Source organism: Pezoporus wallicus, unplaced genomic scaffold, assembly GCF_028554395.1.
Source record: "Pezoporus wallicus isolate ANWC-B61680 ecotype Strahan unplaced genomic scaffold, APGP_CSIRO_Pwel_v1 contig_6665, whole genome shotgun sequence".
Taxonomy (NCBI): Eukaryota; Metazoa; Chordata; class Aves; order Psittaciformes; family Psittacidae; genus Pezoporus; species Pezoporus wallicus.
The window spans coordinates 147,989-169,336 of NW_026636967.1; the positions used below are offsets into that span (position 1 = coordinate 147,989).

General features: G+C 42.0%; 1 protein-coding gene across 4 annotated transcripts in view; it reads left to right on the forward strand.

The window, feature by feature from the left end:
• The window catches only part of MTA1 (metastasis associated 1), an 81,648-nt gene extending 61,466 nt beyond the window's left edge, over positions 1–20,182 (forward strand). For 3 of the 4 annotated variants that reach the window (XM_057402397.1, XM_057402398.1, XM_057402396.1), the window contains 3 exons: positions 10,931–10,962; positions 13,858–14,009; positions 18,487–20,182. In XM_057402397.1, coding sequence (XP_057258380.1) covers positions 10,931–10,962; positions 13,858–14,009; positions 18,487–18,625 — 323 coding nt within the window. In that variant the 3' untranslated portion in view covers positions 18,626–20,182. The remainder of the gene's footprint in view (positions 1–10,930; positions 10,963–13,857; positions 14,010–18,486) is intronic. The other variant, XM_057402399.1, reaches the window with a different exon arrangement.
• Positions 20,183–21,348: the final 1,166 nt, after the last annotated feature.

A 21,348-nucleotide genomic window follows, 5' to 3' on the forward strand; every position in this document is an offset into this window, starting at 1 on the left:
ATAATGTGTTGTGACTACTGAATAGACCTCAGAAGCTTTAGTTTGTGATAATGCAGGAAACGTACCTATGATATTACTTAGCCAAATTCAGTAGAACAGACCCATTTTGAACAGTTAGGGTACACAGATGTTATTGTGAGACAGGCACACACAAAAACTTCAGCTTACATGTTACCACACTGCATGCCCTGATGTTAAGCTTTGTGTTTAATGGCTGAGACAGTGGATGACTGTTGTCAGTATTTACATGCATGCATATATAAGTGCATGTGGAGAATACAGTAACAATGAGGACAGTGATCCTTCTACTGTCTTGCTTTCTTTGGTAATTTATATCTTGATATTGTTTTGCTGAGTTTTTCATGTGCTTTTTAGCTTTAATATTTTGGGAAGAATAAGAAAATCCCACTGCCTTGCTTAGTTTGGCTTTCTCAGAAGCTTGGTCCAGTAATGAGGGATGTAGACATGGAATAGCTCTGGATTTCCACAGCTCCTAGTGACTGCCTGCTTATGGGCATGTCTGTTGCTCCTTGCTGAATGTCCTCATCAACAGGGGTATTGCTGAGTCACTCAGCAGATGATGCACTCCTGAAGCTCTGAGAAGTTGTGGCCCGAAAGAGGAAAGTAAAACTGATTCTTCCCTCAGGAAGGTGCTCTCTGCATAGAGCACTAGAAGAACTGATTCTTCCCTCAGGAAGGTGTTCTCTGCATAGAGCACTAGATGTGATGACCTGAGATCATTTGCTTACTGGACATGGAAGATTCTTGGTTTAGTGTTTTAAAATGTCTGTCTGCTGGTATACATACTTGATTAGGTACATTTCAGTCATAAGTGCTGCTGGCGCAGTTTGCAAAGCAAAGATTTTGGTGAAGTACCTGTTCAGGCTCCTCAGAATATGTGTTTCTCTGAAACATGTATATGCAGTTGTGCAGGCAATGGCTCTCATCCGCATGCCTGCTGCTTTATCTGCTTGGCCTGTGCTCAGCCAGCCACTGAAATACTTGGTGTAGTATTTGTTCCTATAAATGCTAGGTTGTGGAGTATGATTCAGTCACAGAATCTATTTACCTGCTGGATAGTGAGTGTTAACTGGATATTTCTGAGAGCATTTCAGCTTAAACTTGTTGTTTGATACTTATTTGTGAATGGAAAACATTTGCCACACAATTTTGACACTGGAATGTTTTCCGACCCTCGGTTGCTGGAAGCTTTGCCGAGACAGGAGAGGGAAAGGAACGACCTGCAAGGAAACGGGTTTAAAGAACTTGGATCAAGATCTGCTGGGCACAAGCAAACAGATGGTGGAAGTTTGGTGGATCTGTTTCTGGCCTGGTGTCAGTTTCTGTGCCAGTGCTCGCTTAGCACTGGCACCCAGTTGCCCTGTAGGTCAGCTAGTAACCTTTGCTGGCTTTGGGCATGGCTAACTCTGGTTTCCTGCGCTGTGCCAGGCCTGGGAACATGGCGCTGAGACTTCTCCTTCGCTCTGGATGGAGTCATACAGGCTTACTAGTTTGGGGGAGCTACTGGTGGGAAGGGAGAGAAGGGGAGCACAGGCTGAAACCATTGTGAAGTCAGGTTGAATTGCAGCAAGAGTGGTGAGGCCTTGTGACCAGAATTTGGGAGCCAGTGAATTAGCAAAAAAGGACTGAAATAAACCCGTCTATCCAGAATAACTGATTTTTGGATAGCAACTGACCTAAAATAGAAGAGAAAGATAATGATAATAAGACTGGATTATTATAACAAGTCAGATTCTTCATTTACATAGCTCCTATGTAAATGAAACGGGGGGGGGGGGAGTGTTCTTAGTTGTTTTTATGGTTTTCCTTTCCCCTTAAGTGGCACATACCAGCTGGTTTAGGTCACTGTAGGAGTGTACTGCAAATAAAAGATGGAGTTAAGACAACTGCATGGAGAGATTGAAAATACTCTTTCTGCAGAAATTTGAGTACAATAAGACACTTTGTCCATCTATGTTGAAACAGTTTTCAAGGGGTTGTTAACCTACTGCAATGTTACATGAATTATCCAGGGGTTTCTCTTCTACGTGTGGATGTGCTGTGTTGGTGGCACCTGGAAGATATCTTACAGTCACCATGTCAAAGTCTGACACGTGACAGCGGACAGGTTTTATGGTGGGCTTTAGCTTAAGTCTCTTTGCTGATGACAAAAGCTTTTTGGTTCTGGGCTCTTGCTTCCAAATTCCCTGCAGAAGTACATATACTGTAAATTACGGCTAGTTGCTAAGCTGATTCTGTGTGACGAGTTTGTAATTATTTCCTGATGGCCAGTGTATAAAGCAATATAAAATCGAGATTGCTTTGCAGGGAATGAGCCAAGTAACAGCTTATATTTTTGTTTAGGGTAAAACATTAGGATCCATGTTTATACGTGTATATTGGTGGTCAGGTTTCTAAGCATTTAAATTCCTGTGTCACTTGCTGCCTTTGCTTAGAATTAGGCTGTTTAACATTGCTGAGAACTGAACTGTTCACATAGGTTTTTGGGCATTCCTTCAGGCAACTCTGCTGAAAGATCTTCCTCTGAGTCTCTACACCTCTTGGTTTTTAGGGTGATGGGTGGTCAGTGGTTGGAATTCAGCCTTCAGAACAGTTAATCAGTGAAGTGCCTTGATGAATGTTGCTGTGTAAATGGAAACACTGTTCCTAAATGTGCCTAAACAATGACTGAGGGTGGAGGGTTTTGACATGAAGAACACCTTTTCTATAGGTGGATGCAGGTTGGTCAGATTGAAGTCTGATGATGAGAGATCAAAGAGGAAAAGGAGACTGGTTATTTTTTTAGTTCTGGGCTGCGGCCAGAACTAAACTAATTAGGCAATACTGGAAACTGCTGGACTTAAAAGAGTACCTCAGATTTTTCCTTTGGAATTTTCTGTGTGTTTTTTGTTCTCTTGCTCCTGTAACTCCAGCTAAGTATCTTTAACTATTCTTTTTCTGACTCATCCCTTCTTAATGCTAAAAACCTGAACTTGGGAAGAAAATCCTGCTGCCTTGGTTAGTTTGACTTTCTCAGAAGCTTTGTCCAGTAATGAGGGATGTAGATGTGGAGTGAGTAGCTCTCTGAATTTCCACAGCGCCTAGTGACTACCTGCTTATGGTAGTCACTGTTTTTCAAGCACAAATACGGTTTGTCTGGCCAAGCATCTAGAGTTTTGACTGGTGCTTGAATTCCAAGAACAGGAAAATATTCTTAATCTCATCTCTCCTCACTGCCTCCACTCTATTTTACAAGAATGGTGTACTTGTTTAAGCTTTGTTTCTGCTTCTTTAAATCACATTGGAAGCATCATTAGGCATACGGTGCCCCTCCCAGCTCCTTCGGCATTAGGTTGGCATGGACAAATTGCTGCAGAATCCCATTTTTGGAGCATGGAAAATACATGGAGTCTCATAAGCTGCCGAGTACAGTGAAATGTTAAAAGTTATTAGTTCATTGCTTTATCATTAAGAGTCTGGAGCTTGACTGCCAATCCTTGCCATGAAACTTCCTCTAGAGAGATGGAGAGGGTGTTTTATGTTCTGGACCCTGTTTACTTTTTCCCTTGCAGCTATTCAGTATGGGGGGGTCTATGTGATACTTGTCTATGCAAATCCTACAGGGGGAAGGGAGAGAGCATTGTTAGATTCTTAATTTTTTCCCTTATCTTTGACACCGTGTTAGCTTTCATCTAATCAAATCTGGTATTTAGAGTCATCACATGCACGGTAAAATTGGCACCGAGAGAGAACGTGAATGAGTAGCTGAAATAAAGGGAAGGCTTTTCCCAGCAACAAACTTGCGCTGATAAAACAGTAGTGGATCAAATGCTGAAAATTGGAGAGGGTTTATAGAAGAACCATGAAAACAGTGAAGGGACTAGAAAACGTGCTGTATAATGCTTCTATCAAAGTGGAAGTTGTAGATGTTTGTCTCTGCTGACAGGAGCAGTAGAAGTGTAATAATAGAGGGCTTTTAAGTCTGGATGGGAATGGAATAATGAGCTGCAGTAGCCAGAAGGTACAGGAGAAAAACTTTGGCTGGAAACAAGCTGCAAATTTTTTGAGTGAGGTTAATTAACTGTCGGAATACCTTGCTTCTGCTACTGGGGATTTCTAAACCAAAGTAGAATGTCAGTCTAATTTAACATGTTCTGGTTCACTGTTTCTCACCTCCTTTTGGGGAAATGGGAATGAACTCCTGGAGCTGGAAGCATTCATCACCCTAGCATGGCATTAGTTTAATTATCAAAACAGAAGCATGAAAGTAGAAATACTGCTCTTGAGCAAAGCAGCTGTCGAGGTGGGAATATAGGGAAGTTCTCTAGTATCAGCTATGTAGGTGACCAGACTTATCTCAAAGATTTTATTCTAGCTGACTTAGACCTTGCAGATAATTTGGACTTCTCTCTGTGCATAAGTTGCATTAAAATTCTGCCTTTGTCAACCATGGCCCTTGCTGCTCTTCCAAAGTTGAGGATAACCAGCCAAAGGAAATCTGCCCATCCAGTAATAACTGTAAACTGCAAGGGGTATTGGTCCTTTGATGAATAATGTGATACACAAGAGTACTGGGGAGAAGTCTGGGCTTTAGCTATTGATACCCAGACCAGAGTAATGCTGACTAGTGTTAAGAGATAAGATGTTTAATGCATCTTAAAGGAATGACTTTTTCTAGCCAGCAGCAGCACAGCTGGGAATGACAAGTTGCTTGAAATGCTCCTTGGAGACCCCAAGAACTGTGTGCCTGTGCAACTTCCTCACTTAGATTATATATCAAAAGTACAGATTATTTTTGAGAATTTTACTTAGGATTTTGTATTGAAATGTTAAATGAAACTTCTCCACTTGCCTTCAGCTTAGCTATGATACTGTTTAATTTCTTTTGATGTTATGGAGAAAGATCTGGGAAGAAAATCAGCAGATGGGCATTGTGCTCTATGGATCAACTAGTGAAAACCATTTAATTTATGAGGAGAGTGCATATCCCAAGGCCATGGTAGAAAGCAAGTGTAATTATTATGAGAGGAAATGAATACAATTCAAGGGCAGAATTGCAAATGTCCCAGATAGTACAAAGCCAGAATTTGTCATTAGGTGGAATCTACATGTGTGATACATATCATGTGTGTATACGATGTGTAGTACTCGCAATTCTAAGAACAGTGAATAATTCTAAGAACAGTGAATAATATAGTTTGTATAGCTTGGGTCAGCAGATGCTAAAGCAGTGAGGTGCATGGTTTTGTTGCCTCTGGTTTTCAACTGTAGTGTGTTACAGCGAGGCAGAATATACTGTGATGCTCTTCTAGGGATGCGGGTAGGTGTCATGGTTTAAGCCCAGCTGGTAACTCAGAACCATGCAGCCACTTGCTGACTTCCCCTCCTTTTCCTCCCCATCCCTCAACACCAAGATAGATAGCAGCTCTCCATTCTCAGCGCACTTGACCAAGGGTAGCTACTGACTCATCATAGTTGGATGTCACTGCCCAGAAAGTATTAATAGGGTCCTTGAAGTACTCTTAGCAGAAGGTACAGCTTTGCTCAAACAAACACATCATCTGAGAGGTACTGTGAAGCAAATTAATGTGAATTGTTAGACCAGGCATTTCAGGAAGGATTGTCCATATCCAACAAGGTTAATGTGCAGGGATTATGGAAGGAGATGGGTAACAAGTCACTAGTTACTTATGCAAAATTAAAACTCTTCTTTGTGGTATCTTCTGGTGTTGCTGTCTGTTTAATGTTGTCTTGGGTTTATCTGTTCCACAGAGAGCTGTGATCACTTCTGCATTTCATTACAACCAGACCACTCTGTGTTTCTGTATTTGTTGCATGGGGCTGGGCTACTGTATTCAGAACTGTGTGAATCTTTCCTTTTTTTAACCTTAAATCTTTTTTTCCTTTTCCTTTGCCAATCTTGGTAGGAACTTACTTAGGTAAGTAAATTGCAGTTTTAACATTGTTTTTATGTACAACAGATTTTTAAGAAAATGTTAGTCTAGGTGGTGTTTGGTACAACTTGTGCTCTGTTCTGCTTGTTGCACTTGAATTCCTAAAAGTTTATAGACTTTGATCATTAGAAGGTGTACTCTGTCTGCTCACAGCAGTATCACACTCTTGGCAGTTTAGGAAAGGGAGGGGTGCTAAAGCATTTTTACAAGCTTGCAAAAACTGTGTGTATATGTCAACATGCAGAGACTACTTCAAGTGAACTGGTAACTTGGAAGTGAAGTCGTTGTTCTTCAAGCCTCATTCATGCATGAATTTTTATATTTTTTTCTAGCTTGCTCACAAATGTGGTACTGTTGATGTTCTTGTTACTACTGGGAAGGATGGAATCCCAGGAGGATTACTTTTGGAAAAGGAAAATGCATATGAAGAGTGTATGGAGTTTTGAAAGCAGTGTATTTTAGTATAGTAAACTTGCTGGTTGTGAAAGTGTGTGTTAAATTTTCTGAGTTCATTGTGACTGAAGATGTGCTTATGAATGTTATTGCATATCGCATGTTCTGCATGATGCTTCTCTTTGGTAAACAGAAGTTAAAACCAAAATGCCGTCTGTGACTAACTGCTTAATGTCCCAGTTGGTTAAAAAAAAAAATATAAGGAAGAATTATGTTAACATGAAGGACCCATATTTTTGTGGTTGCTGGCGGATATACTGAAGATTGGAGTCAGTAAGTTTGAGTAAATACAAAATTAACCACTGCAAGTAATGTCCAGTGGCTGAAAGCTGGCCTACTCTTTGTCCTTGGTACTAGGTAGGGATCAGCTCTGTACAGACTTCCTGTGCCAAACTATGACATGATCTGTAAGCATACAGGGAATGGTATGTATGTCCAGGGGTGGAAAATCACTGGGAGAGTTCTGTCCAAGTAGAAAAGTGTCCATGGCTGGCGCCTGTTCTGCAGCTTCTTGGCACTTGCTGTAGTAATTTCATAGAAATGCCCCTGCACTCCAGTCTGCACTGGGCACACTGCTGAGGGTTTAGGCTCTCCTGCTTCTCAGAATCACAGTTGTGTATTGTGCAGAGTTGGTTAAAAAAGCAGGCTGAGTTTGTGTGGTGGGAATTAATTTCTGAATGCTGCCATTCAGGTGTTGATGTCTTCTTGCTGGACTCGCAGGGGGTGGGACTGGATTGGCAAAAAGCATACGTGTCTACTCTCAGGCTTCCAGTGGGACCAGATGTGCTGGTTTGCATCCCATTGGGAAACTAAATTCCCATCCTCCACTCTATGTTGTTGGGTGCCAGCTATTCCCTCCTCACACAGCATGCTCTTGGGGTGGTGCTCAAGTTGCTGATGGAAGTTTATGTATTTTCTCATTTTATTTTTATTTTGTTTTATTTTTTCAACAAATCTGAAAGTATTAAATTCAAATGGTAGGCAATTGTTGGAAAAGAATCAGGTTGGGTGACTAGGAGATGTTTCCCACATCCTCAAAAGATAAAGCTGCAGAGTAACAGTAGTTACAGTCTTGTTTTGCTGTTTGTGATAGTCCTTCCCCACCTGTGTTTCTTTGGATGAAAACATATTCATCTGCAGCTTTGATACTTCAATAATGAAAGGATTGTTAGGGCATAGTAACCTGCTGTGACTGGTTTTGAGCCAAGATCTCTGTAATTGTGCTTACACTTTTGAAGAACAGTTCTGAGGTCTTTGTCACTAAGCTGTGGGGAGTGGAGGCATGCTCTGTGGTTGTCAGTTTATCTCTGTACTGCGATCAGGTGTTTTATTGCCGTTTCAGTAACAATGTAGAATTCATCTGTGGCAAAGGACATTTATACTTATCTGCAGATATACCTTCCATTTACCTTGTCTTCATTTTATCCTCTGGGACTTCCTCTTTATTTCAGTGTATGGAGACTGGCAGGTGGAATTGAGTGGCAGGATATTTTGTAGGTCTTTGGGTTTTTTTTTCAGTGCTGTCGAAAAATTGTGTCATCTTGAGTTTTCAGAGTGCATTCCAATTTCTTTGACTGCAAAGAGTGGAAGACCTGCTGAGATTTGTCATTGTAGACTTTCATACTGTGTGGTTTTAAAGGTTTGGTTGATCTTGAAAATACCTCCTTTTTTTTTCCCCCCTTTTTTCTTTTTTTACTTTTTTATCTCAATTGGAGATTAGTGGTTTTTTCTGATCTGTTAGAGCTGTGTTAATTCATATCAATGGTATCTAAGGTCCAATTCAGGCAGTTAGACCTTAGATATCATTGTAAGGAATAGTTATGCTTTCTACCCTGTGGCTTCTTTAAACATCCCTCCATAAAATAAAGGCAGGTTTGTGGTTTTGGTTTGTTGTTTAGTTTTTGGGGATTTTTTCCCCTGGAGAGGAGCTGTCAGAATCCTATTGTATTTTGCTTCTGATTTATATTCATAAGCTGCCTTACATTTTTAACCTGCTTGTGGATGCGTATGCGTGAGAAGTGTCTCTCAAACCTTGATCTGTGAAAATGGAACAAGCTTCTCAGGGAGGACTAAGTTTTATATGGTGAGTTATGTGTCTGCACCACTCCTTACCCAGAGACAGAGGGTTGATTTAGTTCTTATAGGTGCCTGTCTCGCAGACCTCATTTCTCATACAGAAGCCACCAAAAACTTACGGGCAAGAATCCATTGTTTACGGTACAGATGCATCCTGTTGACTTCACAGCTGTTCTGCAATGCATTACAGATGTTATGCTGTCTCTCTGCATCTCTTTGGTGACCATTGTGGGTAAAAGTTGTTCATCTAATAGCGAGCTTCAGCTGCATATGCTTTTAGGGGGATTTATTTTTTTTTTATTGCAAACTGAAGCTAGTCTTTCTAGTGTCTGGTTTCATTCTTTCAAACTCCAGTCATCAAAGTGTGACGGGGGGGGGGGGGGGAGAATTAATAGATAGCTAAGATTAATATGCTGATAACCTTATTACTGTAAGAGCAAGCATACAAATTGTATTGAAACTGTAACTTTGTTTTGTGTCCTATTGTACTGGAGCAAAGAGTTGTCACGGGTAGTATCCAGCAATAGTCATCACAGCAGCCACATATCAGCTGTTCCTGTAGGCAAGTCTGTTCTGTGATCAAGAAAGTTCTTAGTACAAGCAAAGAGCTGATATGGAGCATGGTTAAAATGAAATGTGTGGCTTCAGTCCAGGGGCTAGCCTCAACTGATTTACATCTCTCAGAGCTCTTGTAAATGAAGAAACTGTTATCTTTCTGTTATGAAGTGGGGGAGGAAAAAACAAGTGTTAAAGCTCGGCTCTGAAGCCAACAGATTGAGGTTGCATCCTGCTGGCTGTGCTGTTTCCCAACATCTGTGGAGCTCTTTGTCCGTCCATCTCAAATGGCCGCTCACAGCTGTGTTTTGGATGCAGTTGCTGCTCCCATGTAAAAAGAAATTATTATCTGGCGCCTACATTGCCTTTGTCAACATCCAGAGGTTGTTAACTGGTCTTCTCACTTGGTGTCTGGTGCATCTGTTCTGCAGAGTTGATGGAAATCTTTCTGGCAACTATTTCTTCATCTCTGTGGATACTCGGAAACAAAAATGTGGCAAAAATTGAAATTATGTGTCTTCATGTTTGAAGTAGCAACATAGAATAGAAAATATACTTGGTATAAGCTGTTGATTTTATTGTGGTGTTGTAGTACTTAATGCTCAGGAAGTGGGCCCCATTCTGCCTTTCTCCCTCCTGCTACATTGCTGCGCCATGGGTTTCCTGGCATAGTTGCTGTGAGTACGTTGTGTTTGGTTTATCAAGGAGAATGTCAAGGAATCTGTTGGGAGTATGGGCCATGCATGAGCTGTAAAAGTCCGTTTTTGCTGGATTCGTTAAAAATCTTTGCTCTTTCATCACGGTTTAACTCGCTAGAAATGGAAAGTGTCAGAAGTCAGGCTGGGAAGCTTGCTATAAATGTAAAAGCAGAGTTTGTACTGATAACTTCTGCAGCCAGCGACAGCATTTGCTGGTGCCTGTCCTGTAGTACCTGTTGGATGTGGTATCCTGACATTTTGGTTCTGAGCCAGAAGGGGCTGAAAAAGGTGGTCTGGTGCACTGATGCTAATGGAATGGTGTTTTCTTGGAATGTGCATCTCAGACAACTAAACCTAACTAGACCTAAAAAGGTTCATTAAGTCTCCAATCATTCTGTGTCATACCCTGCTGCCTTATAGCAACATGTCATTCTCTTACATACCAAGACCTCTGTGTGTCCTACAAGGTCCTATATGTGTAAAGTACAGTTCAGTACATAGGCTGTGGCAGCATGATAGGGTGTCTGATAGTGTAGCAAATAAGCTAGTAGAATCAAGCCATTGTGCTCAGTGCTTTACAGTGCTGTTTTTGTGTTACTGGGGAAGGGCTTTGTGTGGTAGCTGGAGTCACAGAGCTTTGTGACTGATGGAGCTACGCCTGTGCAAGTATTTACTTGTGGCAGGTTCAGCAGATACAGTCTGTTTGCTAATAGCTAGTAGCTAATGCCTGAGCTGAAGAGTTCCCTTGGGGATCTGAGGATGTTAGGAAAGATTCTATTTGTTTCTGTCTTGACAGTGTACAATATCTTCCATTTTCTTTTTCTTGATGTCAGTGAATTCTTCCAAAACTAAAACAGAATGCCAGATTTTTCCCAAGCTTGAGGAAAACCTCGGATCTGAAAGAGGAGGTGTACTTTTAGTGGCTGTTAGAAGAAACGTGTGAGCAAACAGAGAAAAGACTGGGCAAATGGAATGTGTTTTTAACTTGGGGCCTCTGCTCTTCAAACCATGTTGTTAAGGAAGCTCTTTTCTCAGTTACCTTTCTAGGAGGGGAGAAGTTAGTTTGGTAGACAACTCTTGATTTAGCAAAACAACACAGTTGCAATTATAGCTGCGTGTGTTTTGATTTTGTTCTTTTTTCTGTCTTGGAAAAGCAATGGTCTTACCAGCTCTATTCTCTTTCCTGTTTGTTAGGTCTGCCTAACCACGGACAAACCAGACAAATGGTAAGAGAATGTTCATTTAACCAAAACAGGGAAAAGGAGGATTATTAACCCGTGCTAGATAGAACACCCCATTCAACCGTAGTGTTTCACTTCCATCTTTGCTGTTTGCAGCTGGTCATTTTACCTAATTTATTGAAAACTTTAAATAAAAACCACAATTTTGGGGCATATGAAACATCCAAGTGGTTAAAATGCAATTTAAACCTCAAATCTATCTGTATATAAATGAGATTCTGTTTTGAATGGAACATTTTGTTTCTGCTCATACAGAAACGGAGTGGCTGTTTATAGCAAAGTTCTGGGATGTGTTTCTAGGTGGAATGTGTTTCCCTGAAGGAGGAAGGTTGAAATGATGGAAGGGTTTGTTTGGAAAACAGTTTCTTTTTTATTTTTATTTTTTTTAGGAAGTTGGTATGGAAGTTGTCTGCTGAGAATGCTTGCATTTTATTTGAGTAAAAATTATTCCTAGCCTTTCATCCATTATGCTGAGTTTAATCAAAGGACAGAAGCAAATAGCCAGTCTGATTGATGTGTCTCTGGCAAAATGCTTTCTCATTAAATTCACCTCGGTGCTAAGGGGCCAGGGCAAAGGCTCTGCATCACTTTTCCCCCTTATACATGGCTTGTGGGAGGCTCATGGGAGAGAATTTCAAGCATAATTTCCCCCCCCCCAAATAAATGATTTTCTGATGTTGATAAAGTGGAGCTTACCTCATTAGGTGAATTGCCACAGTGTGTAAGCGTCAGTAGAGTCACTGGCATGGGTCAGTCAGCAGCGGGTATGACAATGGTCACTGAGTGGTGATCACAAGCATTATTAAGTCTAATAATCTTGGATAGTGTGCAGGATCATGAGAGTAGGCTATAACCTGAGCATGCTAGTCTGTTGTAATAATGAAGCATTCATTTGGTTTGTTGCTTGAACATCTGATCTGAAGTGGTAAATTATATTCCTCCATTAATCCAGCTTCATTTCTTGTCATTGAGGAGACTGGCTACTTGTTTGTGTCTGCTGAATAAACCAACTCAGTGCCCTGGGAGAAATCTGTGATGACTTAACACATTTTAAGTGTTTTAGGGTAAAACCTCTGAACTGTTTTGATTTCTGGTTGCTTGATAAAGTGTGCTACTTAACAGAAAATCAAAGGGTCCTGTTTCAGGATGTACCATTTGAAACAGATTGCTCTGTGCAGGTAGAAAAAAGGTAACCTGGAATCATAGGAGTGCCCCTTCTAGGTATTTCCAAGAACTTTTTCCAGAGTTGTTCTCCTGTGTATGTAGCAGATGTGGAGAAAATGTCCTTTGCAACACTAATGAAAGGATTTTCATGGAGAAATTTGGAAGGGGTAAAAAATCCCAAACCCAAACAAACAAAAACCAAATCACCAAAACACAAACAAACCAACAGAAAAGCTTTTTATTTTAAATATTTTCCTTAATATATCTCAGGTACACACGCACTTCTTGAAGTATTTCAGTGGTCTGCTGTCATGCCAAAGTTGTCTTGCATAACATGGAGCCGGGCAACTAAGAAATTGAATTGTTATTGCACCTGTAGACAACAGCTTTAAAGAGCTAAGGATTTTAAAAAGTGGGATTCTGTTTGTTCAGTTCTAAAGCCCTAATTTTTGACAGAAAGTGGATCTTGGTAGCACAGTGGATTAAGGATGGTCAAAAAAGAAAAAAATAATCTATCTTACATTTTTTTGTTTCTCCTCAAATAAAACTGAGATGCAGGGTTTTGCTGGCTTTTTTCCCTGATTGGCAGACTGAAATCTTCCCTTTCCAAGTCAAAGTGATAAAATTTGGTTGTGCTTTTGTGCCATAACCCAGCACTTAAGGACATGAATACCTCATGTCCCCACCTTTCATTTTGAGGTGGCTCTCCCAGGCCAGACATCCCTCATGTACATGCTCAGTTTCCCATTTTGTGGGCAGAAGGAGAAGGCTTAGTGCATCTGGGGAGATGGTCTGACCTCGGACGATGGCCTATGAAACACAAGAATTAAATTTCTACTGGGACATTTTCTGACCAGCTTTAATTGAATTTTCTGGGCCCTTATTTTGCATCTTTTCTGACTGTCCAGTGTTACTGATTTCAGTGGGATTTCTCAATGTGCTAATCAGCAGGAAGAGGGGCAGCAGAACTGGATTTCAGATGATCAAGGACAGCTGCATATGAGAAGCTTAAAACTTTGCTCCTTTTCACCTGCAGCTCTCGTAATAACAGCTCGTGTTTACCCAGTTGAGTGGAAGGGGGCTTCTGTGGGTCTGGAAAATTTATACCTGTGTTGATTTGCAATGCCAGTGTGATATATATGGTAAATCTGTGGTGTTAAATGCTAAAAGGATTTTATGATGAAAGCTACTAAGCTTTGTTCTCAACAACATGTTTAATTATATACTATCCTCGTTAAATATTAACCTCCCTAGAACAAAAAGGATATGGGTAAGTTTGGTACCCCAGAATAACTGTAAATTCTGATTTTTGTATTTGGTTTGCTGTGTAGCTAGATATCCTCTGAAATCAATAGACTTGCTCTAGATTTATGGTAGCAGCTGAAATCTAAGTCTTATGCTCAATCTTTCAACCTTGATGTCATCTTTCAGACACAAGCAACAGATTATTGGTAATGCCTTTCATTTATTATTTGTCCTGTCACTGGAGTATTGCTGTCCTATTTTATATTGAAGGTGCTTAACTTGTACTGCTTGTGGACAGTTGCTTTTATGTGAATTCTGTGTTCAGTCATGGGCAAGAGGGGAAATTTTTACCGTAAGCTCTCAACAAGTGATACAAAAACTTTCATTCTCTTTTCCTTTGAGTGCTTTTCACATGCTACTGCTGCAGGTTTGTTGCAGTCCATAACTATACTTTTTTATGTATCACGTTAGGGACCAAGCCGAAACTTGCTGCTCAATGGGAAATCGTACCCAACAAAAGTCCGATTAATTCGTGGTGGATCCATGCCTCCAGTGAAAAGGAGGAGGATGAACTGGATTGATGCACCAGATGATGTTTTTTACATGGCCACTGAAGAAACCAGGTAGGAAACTGGGTCTTTCAATGGGCTTAAGGGGAGGTCTTCTGGTTTGCGTTCCTTGGGGGTGCTGCAGGTGATAATTGTGGTCGAACAAGGATCTCTTTAGCAGATCTATTGCTACAAATTGAATGCAGAGACCACTGCCAGTGTTGAGGTGGATGAAGACTCTGATATACCTAATCATGTCTGATGGGCCTAATAATGAACTTGCATTCCAGAGAAAGCAGATTATTCTTCCTCCAGAGCAGTTCTTGTAAGAGATGGTCAATAAGGGAAGGAAGACAGAGGTGGGAAGTTCACCTGGTTCAGACCCATGACTGCCTTTGGAGGTCCCACTGCAGTGTCTCAGTAACAAGATAGGGCCTTCTGGTACACAGGTGATGCTGAGGAATAGAGACTCCTCTACAGAGCTCTTCATACCCTCTTGCACACTGAAGTCTCTTGTATTACCTCTCAGAACATCTCCTCTTGTGTCTGAGTGCTGAAACCTACAAGTGACACAGAGGGTTTCCATTGGCTGAGTTGCTTCATTTCTCTGATGGCTTATATTTGCCACCAGCAGTGGTGAGATTTAGCCTTCTCTGCAGTTTCTGTCTTCCTCCTTTGGTGGTGCTGCTTCTGCTAGTCCTTCTTGTTAGTCTGTGCAGAGGATAGAAATAGTGAAAGAAACCTCCCTTGCATGAGTTTCACTGTAAACTCTGTTTACAAGCTGCTGGCAGCGTGGTAGAAGCTATGTGGCCAGAGCTTTTGTGTCTGTGGTCCCAGAACTGTATTATTCCTAGGAAGGGAGGACTGCTTCTTGGTATGATGAAAAAAGTAGAGACATTCTTGTGTGGTTTCCTCCCAAGAACTTGATGCCTCTCTCCTGGGTATCCTCAAAGAAGGTCAGAGCAAAGCCAGTCCTGCCTTTCAGCCTTCTTTGCAAGCAGAGAAGCTCTCTGGCTTTTGTCTGTATCTGAAGCCTGGAGTTACCAACAATTGGTATCAGTTCTCCAGCAGGTAGAGAAGCACTTACCCATCCCTCCAGTAACTAGCAGAGATGGACATGGGAATTTCTGGATGTCTGAACCCTGACAAGTGTCCAAGGGGTTCAGGAATTTTGAGTACTTAATCTCTTCTGCTAGTAGTAAATTGGTCACTATTCTGAATCTTCATTTGTTCAGCATGAAGTGCATAGTCAGAGTCATGACATCCCCAAATTCCTCCTCAGCCTCAAGGTATTTCAGGTGTCAAGTGACTGTTCAGTGGGCCTAGTATCAAAGATGGGCTTCAGAAGCAATCTGAGATCGGTAATGTTCAAGTTGTTAACCACTATGTATTGGATGATTATTTCAGTGCAGGAACGCCTCCACCCCTGCTAGAACACATAAGAAACATGAAATTGATTTCCTTGTCAGACTTGTTCCTATGTACACCTTTAATGCAACTGTGCATTTCACATGAGTTCGTATCTTTACTTGCTTTTTCCCTTCTCTATTCTGTTTCTGTGAGATGCTGAGAAAGTAAGCAGCAGGATTTCATATATAATGAAACTAAAGTGAGAGAAGTATTTAATTTTCAGGGGAAGCAGTTTCCTTATTCCTGTTGTCTTCTTGCTCTGGTAAAGAGGTCCTGGGATCCTGCTACAGACCTGCAGCTCTAGCAAACTCATGTGCCATTGTGGATGCAGATCAGTCCTTAGATGCTCAAGGCTTATTTTGTAATCCTGCATCTACAAAACACTTCCTTGACATGTTTATCGTCCAACCCACAAGAAATACTGCAGGTCCATGGTAGTAGCGTCTCAGTACTACTACAAGGCCCTGCCCTTTGATTTGTACAGAACAGTGAGAATATTCATCAAGTGTGATGTTGGTTGTGAGAACAGTTTGTTGTAAAGGCACAGAATTGTCTGCTCATGCAGAACCACTGATGGAGGCAGGGAAGATCAGTCCCACAGCAACCAGCACATCTCTAACCCAGAAATCAAAGCGTAGTGATAGACATCAGCTCAGTAAGACCTTATCTCTTCCATTTAAGAAAGAAAAAGAGAACGGGCTTCTTTGTCTGACAGCCTTGCTGCTTAGTGGCATGATGAGTGCTGAAGGTAGATGTTTGGCAGCCTGTTGAAAAGCAGGGAAGCCTGAGTGATGTAGCATTGTTATCGGCACGGGTTTTCCGTCGAGCATTTCGCCTTTTAACTTTTCCCTGAACCATCTGCTACATTCCAGTGTGAAGAATATAAGACTTGTTTGTGAGCTCTGAAACAATTTGAGCTTTATGTTAGCTCCATAGCAATCAATCTAGCAGCAGTATCTGCATATCATGCTCCAGCTGAGGTCAGGCTGTGTTTTCAGTCACAGAAAGCAGGCTTTCCTACAGTTTTACATGCATGCACCCTTCCCCTTTTTGTGTAGCACTGTTGAGAATGGTGCTGTAAAAGTTGATAGCCTTGAGGGGGAGCAGTTTGAAAAGTTGGTCAGTTGAAAGGAGTAAGTTTTTGAATTCAAGCCTCACAGTAACAAACCTGGCATTTATAATTTATGCAAGTGGAGGCAGTGAGTGACCTGATCAGAATCTAGAACTGCTCCGAGACGTGTTGCTGATGGCAGTGTGTCTAATTGAGCACATGCAGATATTGTAAGAAGCTCCACTGGCAAAAGTAGATCGATTTCAGCTGAACGAGTCTTGGAGAAATCATCACTTTTTTTTTTTCTCCCTACCACCTTGTTTCTTTCCACCCTGTTATTTCCCACACTCTGTGGCCTTTCAACTTTAAAAGGCACTGGTGAAATGTGGACACTGAGCAAGCAAAAGACTGTGTCTGTGCATGCGCTACCTAGCAGGCTTGTTCTGCTCAGTGGGCAAAACAAGTAAAGAGGTGACCAAAGCTGTCCAGAGCTGATTCAAAGTCTTCTGAAGTTGCTGATTTGTCAGTGCTAGTGTGGTAAGCGTAAATTTTAAGGGGGGAGAGGAGGGAAGTATTTTGACCAATTTCTCCTGCAGCCAGCACATCTCAAATGTGGAAGTCAGCACAGTGATAGAACTCAGCTCAGTAACATTGTATCTCTTCCATTTAAAAACAACCTAAATGCCTAAACAACAAATGCAACAACAAAAAACAACCACACAAAAAGCAGCTCACCACAAAAAGGGGGTTTCTTGGCTACCCAAAAATCTTAAAGCTGCCTCTGGGGAATAGATGGCTAATTGAGTTGTGGTCTGTAAAGCCATGTGGCTGCCCTTACTCTAAATGCAGTATAATGTCTCTCACAGTAAGTCAAAAACATCATTAGGGTAGGAGCCTGTAAGGGTGGGCAGTGCTGCCTTATCACACCCTCCTTGTTGACTGAAGGCCTTGTATAGTGGGTACTGGTGGACTATTGTGAATATTTATTACTTTCCTTTCTAATCTTTTTATGCCTTTTACCACCATAACATCCTTTGGAAATGAATTCCTCATTTTAATTACAGAGTACATTTTTCATTGTTGCTGGGGTTTGTTTTTGTGGGCTTTTTTGTGTTTGGTGGGTTTTTTTTGATGGGTGGTTTATTTGTTTGGGGTTTTTAATACTTCATTTAACTCTGAGACTGGTATTGACAAAAAGAAGTAATCATTCTGTATTGTTGCTTTCAACCTTTATTTTGCTAATTCTAAAACTTCAGTGTGTCCCCCTGCGTTCTTCCTCACTTTTACTTTCTCTCCATATGGAAAACTGCTTCTTTTATCTGATAAGAATTGTTGCTGGTCTTGTAACATACAGGGAAACTCCTAACAAATGCAGGACATGAATATTACCCGTTTCTGGGTCGGGCACCTGCAATGTCGGAGAAATAAGAGCGGGAGACACCGTGTTAGTGTTTCCCAGTGGGGAGGAAAGGCACCAGTGTTGGTTGGCTGGTTAGTGGCCATCATGGAGCTCCCTTGCAGCAGCTCAGCCTTGAGGCGCAGCTCCATGGGAGACCAAATGTTGCTTGCTTGTGCTGTGACGGGACTTTCTTGAAGAGGCAGCTGTGTGCACCTGCTTGGGACTGAGGAATGTCAGAGAGCTCTGTGAGAGATGGATAAGCAGGTGGGGATGTGACCAACATGACCACAAGTGGTTTGGTTGTGATTTGGCTTTATAAATCCCCACAAAGCTGCCTGCAGCTGACTGTGCTTCAAAATAAATTAATGGTATGGAAACTGGCTATCGTAACCATTTCATGTGCTGTATTTACAGCAGTAGCCCCTGTCGTACAAGGCTGGACCAGAATGGCTTCTGCTCTGCAGGGGAAGGATTCTGGAACAGAGAATGCAATTTCATCTTTATTTGTGGGTTTATAAACAGAAAACAAAAGTTCTCCAGGGAATTCATTACTGAAATAACAGCGTTAGCCCATCCCGTTAGCGACCAGCCACTGTGTGTGCAGGCCTGGTTCCCTTGGGGGAGCTGAGAAAGCTACAATAGTTAGCATCCAGTCTATGTAATCGGTTCCTTTCTTCCTTTGCTGTCTGCAGGAAAATCCGCAAGCTGCTTTCCTCCTCTGAAGCCAAGCGAGCCGCCAGACGCCCTTACAAGCCTATTATCCTCCGGCCCATCCAGGCAGTACAGCTACGCCAGCCCATGAATGATGAACCCATAATCATTGAGGATTAACACACACTGAGCAGCTCTCCAGATGACAGTGGATCTGCCTGAAAGAATCTCTCCTCCAATATATACTTGAGTTTCTATGGCTACAGCATTGAACTAACTGTTGAAGAGAGGGAACTTTTGAGGAACTGTTTTGCATCTTTTAAACCCTTAAAAGGAACTCAGCCCTGCTCTGAGCCTCTGACCACAGACTGTTCTCTCTCTCTCGCGTGCGCTCTCCTTCTCTCTCCTTCCTTTTTTTCTTCCTTTGTTTTTTTTTTTATTTTAATATTTTTATTATTATTTTTGGTAGCCTCTTTTCCCCTTTGCTTCTACCCCTTTTGTAGACAGGGGGAAGGAAAGTAAGTTTAACTTATTAAGAGAATGTGGATTAGTACTTTTTAGCTTTGTTTCCTCTTCCGATGTACGAAGAGCTAGAACCCTTCATTTTGTGACTGAGCTCTCGTTGCAAAGCCATTTTTACGAGGCTGTGTTGCAAGATTCTTTTTTGGTTTTTTCTTTTTTAATTTTGTGGACGGTGCCATTTTTTATTTCATTTGTATCATTTCTTTTGTAGATATATTTCCAACCTTTAACTGATATTTGGAAATAGGAGCTGAAAGCCAGCCCCAGGTTCAGCCAGTTTTCTTTGGTCCTGTCCCTTATATTTTTGGGGTCATTTTGCACGGCCAGTTGTGCTCATGCACAAGACAGAAACAACTCAGGCTGAGAAGGGAGTGAGCTAAGAACTGAAGAACCCTGCAGAACATCACACTAACGTTCTGTGCAGTGGCAGCCAAGCTACCAGAAATAGGTGTCCTTACTCTAGTCAATCCCTGGGAGATCTGGCCTGTGGCATTTCTCCCAGTAACCAGCAGTTTGTGTGCTGCCTTCTCTCTGACATCTGGAATCCTACGTGCTGTTAATACCACCAAGACCCAGCAGTAGGCCCAGCAGTCCAGCAAGTGTAATGAATTGCTTTGCTCTGGCTCCAAGAGTCAAGTACACCAATGCCCAGGGACATTTTGCTTAGAACTCTGAACCTGTTTGTGCATCAGTGGTTTTGGACACATCTCTCCCAGGACAAGACCTGGTTTCTCTTTAATTGCGTTACTCTATGTTTCCCATTTTGAAGGGAATTTAAATTACAGCTGGGTTTTCATTTGAACACATTGTGTCTGAAATTAAGTGGGATTTTCCCCCCTTGACATTTCTTGTGTTTGAGGTTTCTTGCATCTCTTGAACTTCTTACGTATTTGCAAGTCTGTATAATTTCTTTTTCATATGTCTTCTCATTGCAGTGCGTTTGTTGAATGCCCTGCTCTGTTTTGAAAGGATGTAAACTATCATTTGCAACTTGTGCTGATCTGTACATGTACCTGCCTCAAGCAGACACAGCATGTAGTAACCCCCAAGTCATTCCATATGTGTCAGCGGTGAGATGAGCCAAAGTTGTATTTGGGTTATCACAGTCCAGCCGTGATTCTGTGCAACTCTGCTAACCCACGGGGTTAGACGGAAAGGAATCCCCACAAAATGAAAACAATTCAGTTAACTTTACTTAATAAACCTGGAAAATGAGCTTTTGTGAAACATCTGCTTTTTGTCTCTTCTGAAATAGCTGCTAAGACCCTTGCTCAGGGTGCCATCTGGTTGGTGCGCACGCCTCTCTGTGCCTCCTTCACATCTTAGAGTTGTATTCTGCTCCCGAGTGTTTGCTTAACTGTGGCCCATCCCTGTACTGCCAATGCTGGTATATTGTACAGGGCAAGAGCCATTCATAATTTGATTCCCCTCCTGTGCAGTTTAAACATTTCTAGCGCTTCAGACTGTGATTCCCTCCCTCCTCCTCTTGAATACGGCAGCAGATGCAACGCCAGGGCTCTGAATGAGCCTTTTGTCTGTGGTGGCTCATGCGTCCTGCTGATCAGGGGCATGACTGGCATGTGGCAGAGTGAAATCCCTGGGGGTTAGCAACCGAACCCACTGATGTGTAAGTACTTCTTCATTTCTACATTTGATCGTTACTGGATAAACGAAGCAGGGATCAGTGTTTTGGGGCTCATTTGCTGCTCAGGAGTGATAAGATTTACTTTGTGGCTGTGAGTAGCTGTGACACTTAGCAGATGTTGTGTGTCCTACCTTGCTGGTCATGATTTTCTGTCCACAGAAAGAGGAAACACCCATTCCCGAAGGATATACTGCTTAGGAAGGACACCGAGCTTGGTAGCTGGAAATCTCCAGGCTGCATGCAACAGTGCAGGGCTGCACCAAAGACTGGCAGTTCTGTGTCACCTCCATCAGTCTGCAGGATTAACCCTATATATGTAAGAAATATTGCTGACTGCAGGAAGGTTTTGTAACACTTGATTCTGCTCTGTGAGGTCTCGTAGGGATTCCTTCCTGTGGCAAGATGAAATCTGAAAGAGATCGCTTTGAAAATATGTGTCCAAACTGTCTTCAGCTGTTCTGCAGTGGGATTTGGAGCTGAGGCTGCAGCAGAGGGTCGTGCTCTGCTGTGGTGTGGGGAGCTCCAAAGTCCCTGCTTGCAGGTAATGATGCACTTTGGTTATCGGTAGATGAACTGTTGAGACTTGAGAGAAGCTGTTCAGGCTGCATGAAGAGCTCAGAGTAACCACTTGGGGGTGCCAGCCTTGCAGTTTCCAACAACTTGAAAGCTTTCTTGGAGCAGCTCCAGAGATTGCTCTGGGAATGAGTCCAGCAAGTAGAGAGAATATCCTGGGCTG